The sequence below is a fragment of the Apostichopus japonicus genome, chromosome 18, assembly GCF_037975245.1.
Source record: "Apostichopus japonicus isolate 1M-3 chromosome 18, ASM3797524v1, whole genome shotgun sequence".
NCBI lineage: Eukaryota > Metazoa > Echinodermata > Holothuroidea > Aspidochirotida > Stichopodidae > Apostichopus > Apostichopus japonicus.
Window position 1 is genome coordinate 3,713,413 of NC_092578.1, and position 7,144 is coordinate 3,720,556.

The 7,144-nt window shown below is 36.5% G+C and overlaps 1 protein-coding gene across 2 annotated transcripts; it reads left to right on the top strand.

Moving 5' to 3' along the window:
• Nucleotides 1-52: 52 nt before the first annotated feature.
• Nucleotides 53-6,850, top strand: LOC139958722 (tRNA N(3)-cytidine methyltransferase METTL2-like). Of its 2 annotated transcripts, none has more exons than XM_071956017.1 (7): nt 53-294; nt 1,195-1,286; nt 1,579-1,951; nt 2,549-2,749; nt 3,503-3,609; nt 4,707-4,772; nt 5,514-6,848. In XM_071956017.1, the coding sequence occupies exons 1-7, from the start codon at nt 53-55 to the stop codon at nt 5,663-5,665; spliced, it is 1,233 nt and encodes a 410-aa protein (XP_071812118.1). In that variant the 3' UTR covers nt 5,666-6,848. The 2 variants fall into 2 exon arrangements, with proteins under 2 accessions (XP_071812118.1, XP_071812119.1); XM_071956018.1 differs by lacking the exon at nt 53-294 and adding an exon at nt 437-494 and having other exon boundaries at nt 5,514-6,850.
• Nucleotides 6,851-7,144: the final 294 nt, after the last annotated feature.

The following is a 7,144-nucleotide window of genomic DNA, read 5'->3' on the forward strand; positions in this document are numbered from 1 at the left end:
TAGGCTAGCCTATGACCTAAAAGTTAAAAAAAAGGGGTTGTGAAGATCCGACATGTCAAAATGGTTTAGGGTATTGTGTGTGCTAAATGAAATAAAACAACTACAGAAGAGTTACAAGACAATTCGGTTAGTTTCTCATAATCTTCACGACGTCAACATGGCGAACCCTTCAACACTTGCGGGTATTAACAAGACTCCCGATATTTCTGAAGAAGAAAGCAATGAAACAAAGAGAACACCCTTTGGAACTAGGTATCTTAATGATCCTGGAAAGGTTTTCGAGCATAATGCCTGGTGAGAAGAACTGAATCGATAGGGTGAACAATATGTCACTTGTTGTCCATAAAGAAAATTCATTACCGCTAATAGATGGTACTGTGAGTAGTACTTTCGCGAAATGTGTGTACATGTGATAATGATAGTGTGTACTTGGGAGTTGGGGTCTACTGTGCACTACTGCGTTTGACATCATCAAAACTGTAACAGTATGGCTTGTAAGCAGGTGTTTGAAATTTGCATTTTCACTGTTTATGTCAAAGACACAGTGGTACCTTTAAGAAGTCACTCAAGAAGAACCTTGGCTCGAAACCAAACTGCTTAACTGATACACTCTCAACCCTGCAGTTCCCTTGGAGACTGGTCACTGTGTGATCATTGTCAAATGTGTAAAACAAAACCCCTAGAAAGGGAATAGATACTACACATGTTCTTAGCAAATGGTAGTTTGAAATTGTTGAGCCCGTAGTGGACCCACATAGGCCTAGGCTAAACTTCGTAAAGCATTCCATGTTTTTTTTCATTGCACATTACATTTTATGTACAGTATGTAGTTTAAACTACTGTAATGCCCTTTTTGTACATACAGTAGACTAGTTGTGCAATTTGTTCAGTATCAATGTGAAACACGATATTTGAAAAGCTGTTCAAAGATTGTACTTGCAATAATACCACATGTATTTGTATATGGAATTTTAAGTACTGGACAACAAGGAAGAAACATGAGCAGTATTCTTCAATTACTGCTTAAACAGGTTTACGAAAGGATGGATTTAGGATAACCTACGATCTGGATGAAAGAGGTCTGGATGTAATGGAGACTTTCCCATAATGCTAATTGATTTAAGTTCATATTTACCCTTAAAATTACTAACTTGCTGGTTTACATTGGTAAAATAATCTTGTTTGCTTCTCCAGGGATAACATGACATGGACAGAGGAGCAAATATCTGATGCTCAGAGGAAGATTGCAGAAAATTCACAAACACTCATAGATGATGATAAGCAAGGTACTGTTGATAGTGTCAGTTAGTTACTTATCATTGTAAGCTGTATTTTCATTTTCGAAATCATTAAATGGTTCATGTATTTACATACTGCAGTTTCTGTTATTTGCCTGTCCTTAGAAAGTTTCGTGATCATCCTTACAATCAGCCTTTTCATGACTGATTTTGGTAACTATTTTAATTATTCCCGAAGCTTGATCCCTGGTGATGATATAAGTTCCATCAGATATTAAATTATAAGTTTTGCTTTGTGTATTTATCAGTCAGTCTAGGCAAAACCTTGTCTCTTCCACAGAGGTGTATGAAAACGATGCTGACAAATTCTGGGACGAATTCTACTCGAAACATCAGAACAGATTTTTTAAAGACAGGCACTGGTTGTTCAAGGAATTTCCTGAACTTTCAACCAAACCTTTATCAGCTGAGTCAGATGATAGCCAGGATGCTGCATCCAGGGAGCAAGAGAAAACAGAAAATGAATCGAGTAGGAAACAAAGAGATGAAGAGAGGAATCAAACCACATCAGGAGCAGAAGAAGGGACAGAGGTAGCATGCTCGGGTGATTCCATTAATACCAAGTCTTTCCCAGGGTCTCATTGTACAAGGAGGTATCTAGAGGTTGGATGTGGTGTAGGAAACACTGTGTTTCCAATTCTTCAGACAAACAAGTGGGTATTTTCCATAACTTTGGTGCTATTCCATTTGAGCATTTGGTTGAAAACTCATCTGTATACATTGTTGTAACAAGTCATGACAGGAGTACTGTAGCCAGATTTGGAAGGTGATTTGACTCAAGCATGTTTGTCATGTTTTCTCTATCATAGAGATAATACCAAAACTTGAGTCACCAAAATTACTGGGAATGACTCTGCTTGACCTTGAAACTAGAGTGTCTTGTTACATTTCTGTTTGTATTACTCCCACAGTTTAGTGTAGTGTGCTAAAATTGTAAGAAAAAGTAAATTACAAGGATGCATTAAACCTTCAAATTGTCTGGCAATACTGCAAGTGAACAATTTTCATGCTGGAAAATTGTAAAGAGTATTCAGAATAATGTTAAAGAAAGTCAAATTTTAATTGACACAATACAGTCTTTGGGTAGAAATAACAGCTTTGTAGAATTCTGACCATAGGTGATCAACTTGTCTAGCTTATTGTTTGCAGATGTACTGTCCTCTATTTATAGCATATAACTATTCAAGTACAGTATTCCATCGCCCACAGAATCTTCAGTGAAATATCTCTATTTTACTCCTCGTTAACAGCGATCCTGATCTATTTGTGTATTGCTGCGATTTTTCTCCTGTTGCGATTGACTTGGTCAAGTCTAATCCTGACTACAACCTGTCCAGGTGTTATGGCTTTGTGTTTGACATCACAGATCCCGAAGCTGAATTACCGTTTCCCGAGGGCAGTCTTGACATGATCATTCTCATTTTTGTGCTGTCAGCTGTCCATCCTGACAAGTAAGTCACTGACAAAGTATTGTTTGGTCAAACCAATAAAAAAAATGTGACCAGAGGTGAACCAAAAAAAGTACTGGGCAACTAATCTAGAAACTTGTGTCCACAAATTTGAAGATTATATTCATGATTAGGGTTTTTTACTATACTGTCAACATTTTCAACAATTTATTATGGTGAGCCTTGCACAGAGTGGTAACTTAAATTAACATTATAACACATTATATCAGTCAGCCATGGAAATACCATATCACTGTTGTTTCTCTACCTGTACAATTTGTTAAACCATTTGTTCAACCAATCTCAAATTAAAGGGATATGAATATCTTATCTTGTTGGATTACTAATCTCTTATATCAAGGAGGAATTTAGGGGTCAAAATATCGCCTAAATGTTGTACTGCAAATTGGCCATCCACGATGATATTACAGCATCTAATTTAATTAAAGTGGACCTACAAAAACAGCGAAGGTGCCAGGATCATAAGTTATTCACTATAGCTCTTTGTCATTTGGGGGTTGGGTGGGGAGGGGGGGTGCAGGAGGGGAAGAGGGACTTTTCCATCAGTTTTATGCGCAATAAAGCATTGCTTTTAGATCCTTGCTAAATGAGATGTACTTTGACAGATTGTCGACATCTTCTTACAAGCAACCAAACTTTATTTCAAGGAAGGGTTAATTTTCTTCTTCATCAGACTTCTTTTCTTGGATTTGTAACAGAATAACCTGTAGTCTTTTTTTCGTGTTTTCTCTTTAGGATGCAGTATGCTATAACCAGGTTAGCCAGCTTTCTCAAACCAGGAGGGATGATTCTACTGAGGGATTATGGGAAATATGATCTAGCTCAGCTAAGGTTTAAACCAGGTGGGTACTTGTATCCAAGACACTCTTTCAAATGATATAAATATATAATTTACCTGTAAGACAGCCACTACTCAGAAATTCATACAATTCAAAAATTTATTAATTCAAATTCATAATTTCAAAAATTCAAAAAACAAACTAAAAAAATATTAAATTTAAATTCATAAAAATTCAAACAAATTAAAAAAAAACATCAAAATTCATAAAACTTCATAAAAATAAAAAATTCATTAAAATTCATAACAATTCATACAATTCAAAAATACATATATACAAACATAAAATTCATACATTGATGTATTGATGTATTGATGAATTGATGATATATGTATCTTTTTAAAGGTGAGAAAGATGCTATATTGTTTTGACTGTTGATAGTTTTGAGTAAACCTGATTTTGACATGTGCTTCAAAAGAAGATATCCCCCAATTAAACTGATCACAGATGACATGAAAATATGTATGTAAATGAGTGACTGACATATTCATGATTTAAAAATTTCATCTTTCAACAATGGTCAAACCAGGGATGTATTTTAACGCATGTAACACATTGGTTCTATCAGAAATGTTCAGTTGTCTTAAAAGGCTAGGCTAGGGGAAATTTTTATTCTGAACCCTGATGAAAAAAGGAACATATTCTAATCCTCGTGAAATTTTCTCACAGTTCCTAGTGTACATAGCGTTTGCACGATATTAATAGCTCTGAAATTGTCACAGTTTTAGTACAAAATTTGCCAACTTCAACTGTTGCTATCTCAAATGATATTTTGGAATTGAATGCAAAAGGCAGGAGGATTCCTAAAATATGTCCCTCTTTCATCAGTCAAATCTAACATTTGCACCTGGACTAGCCCCCTTTTTGGAACATGAGAAATATTCAATAATTGCTGTATGGGTAATTTGATGCAACCTAATTGGCTGTTTCAAATTAGCATAAATTCTTAAAAGTTTAGTATCAGCAGAAGGCTTTAAGTTGAATGCTGAATGCTTAGGGATACGGGATCATTAAGGCCATAACCTAAACATTGATCTTCATGTTATGATCACTGATGTATTCAATATTTAAATCTTTCACAATCTTTTCAAATTTACCAGGACGTTGTTTATCTGAAAACTTTTATGTCAGAGGGGATGGGACAAGAGTCTACTTCTTCACTCAAGGTAGTATGCATCTTTTACATGAATATTCAGTGATATGCCTCATAACTCTGTATTAATCATGTGGGTTCATCATGAAAGTGTTTTTTAAGGTACACAGTGATTTAGCTGATAGTATAACCAGTCTGATCACGCTAGTTACAGAAACAGGTAGAAAATTTTGCTTTGCCACTTCAGTAATCCGGAATAAAATTAAATTTGTGGGGACATTTTTGTGCTAGTTTCCCACCCCTTTAACCAAGTATGGGGCTAGTTACCGCTGTCAGTTACTTCATAGCTTTGGATGTCATAATGTGTGTAAGGGAATTAAAAGCATATCACAGATATGAAATGGATTTTCTGGTTTTTGGAAATGATCGGTTAGCAATATTTCTGGAAATTTTCTACATCCTCATAGCATTTTGTATCCCAAATATATGAATTTGATGAAATTTGGTGATATTTTTCTTTATGTATCTGGCAACAACTGAGTGGATGACATCATCAGGGCAATTGAATTGAAAGTAACTTTGTTTTTTTCATTTTCTTTATAATATATGCATACCTTGAGTTACAGAGACTAGATACTGAGAATACGTTGATATTGTGATAGTTATAGTTTATACTTGAATTCTGCTTCTTTTAAGGTTGACTGTATTCTGTTATAATTTGTAAATAAATCTCTCTTTTTTTTTAATGTTTATCACAAGTGCTTTCCTCGTTTGTCATCCTAGCAGTCTCTGTTCTCTGCTCTCCATTTTACAGATGAACTGAAGAACATGTTCACCGCAGCAGGCTTAATGGAAGAACAGAACTTAATCGACCGTAGACTACAAGTCAACAGAGGGCGACAGATCACAATGTATAGGGTTTGGATTCAGTGCAAGTATCGCAAACCAGACAAACCAGCAACATGACCCGACCAATCAAGACTGGGAACAAGGCAGTGTATCTACACGGAAGAGTGAACTGATTATGTTAGTTCTCTCGTGAAATTGAGCGTGTAGCGTCGATCCTCCTGATGCATCTCCCAGATCATATGGTTTAAGACTAGCCATGTGTGCATCATTAACCTTATTTGTTTGTAAACCAACCAGCAGTGGAACCAGATTTGTTGGCAATGAATGCCAAGTTGTTATGAGGCCTTACGGGTCAATGGTATTGTTCATTCAACGAGGCAAAAGAAACCAACTCTGTTTTGATGGTATTTGCATATGGGTCATAGTCTAAGAGAGCTTAGCAGTGTGTGGTGCTCACAAAAGAGGCAAGTGGCTAGGTCCCCCCCCCCCCATGTCAAGGGGATGCAATGAGCACTTTCAGACAACACATGCCAACTTCTTTATATTTCCAGAATTTTACTAGCATAATTTAATAAAAGTGGGGTGGGTGTGGGGGAATAGAAGCATATGGTGCTTAATTTGGGACTGAGATTATGTTTATCTGGAACTGGGGATTAATGTGTTTAATCAGGAGTGGAGCGAAGGAGAGAATATACCTTCTGCATTCTCAACTGACATATATTACATTATTTACACCCTCCTTGGTTTGGGATGTATTGCTTAGCAAAAAGTAACCAATGCAGGTGTGGCTGTGTGTGTGTGTATGTGTGTGTATGTGTGTGACATGTGAATTGTTCGTTATGATTTGAAGGTCTCAATTATATTTAAAAGGTGGTGGTCAGAGGTCAGCATTGTTCAAGAATTGTTCTTTGAGATAGTTTGCACAACAAATCTACAGTTTATGGTGGACATCAAAGGTCATTAGAGGTCAAAACCTGCAGCCTAATATCTCAAGAATTTTGTCTTGGACAAATTCTGTTTGCGCATTGTGGATTACTTTGATTATGTGCAAAAATAGTTATCTAATGAAGCTGATAAACTGCATTGTAATCAAAATTTAAATCTTGTGCTTTTATAATGTTGATAAAGAAAGTAAGCAATATGGCAAGTAACCAGTTGGTGGGGGGGGGGGGGGGGAGTCATGTCTCTGTGGTTATTTATTTGTAGTAGAACACCTATCTTCCTTGCTGTCTGTTTAACATGATGAAGATCATGTATTAAGCTCTTGTAAACCGATGAATAAATATCAATAAATGGGCAACTTTTCCAGATTCCTTATTGATATCTTATTCTTCATTTATACTACTTCATGAACAATCTTTAAGCTTGAAATAAAGATAGATCGGTGTCCAATCCTGCTACCCCCCCCCCCCCGTCCCTAGGACACCGTGGCCTAGGGATTTACTGGCTTGTGACTACTGCACTGCTGTGTCGAAGGTGATGGAGCCCTAATATACGATCCAGGGAAAGGAAATGTTAGTTCCTTCTAAAGGCTCCTCCTGTTTTAGCGATACCGGCTCGGATCATTAAGCTGGTAGCACTTTACTGTGCCTCAGT

What these genes read in the sequence shown, in the direction of transcription:
- LOC139958722 (XM_071956017.1), top strand. Translation starts at nt 53, where the DNA reads ATGTCAAAATGGTTTAGGGTATTGTGTGTGCTAAATGAAATAAAACAA. An exon ending in CCAATTCTTCAGACAAACAA is followed by an intron (nt 1,952 to 2,548) that starts GTGGGTATTTTC and finishes CCTCGTTAACAG; the next exon opens with CGATCCTGATCTATTTGTGT. An exon ending in AGTCTACTTCTTCACTCAAG is followed by an intron (nt 4,773 to 5,513) that starts GTAGTATGCATC and finishes TCCATTTTACAG; the next exon opens with ATGAACTGAAGAACATGTTC.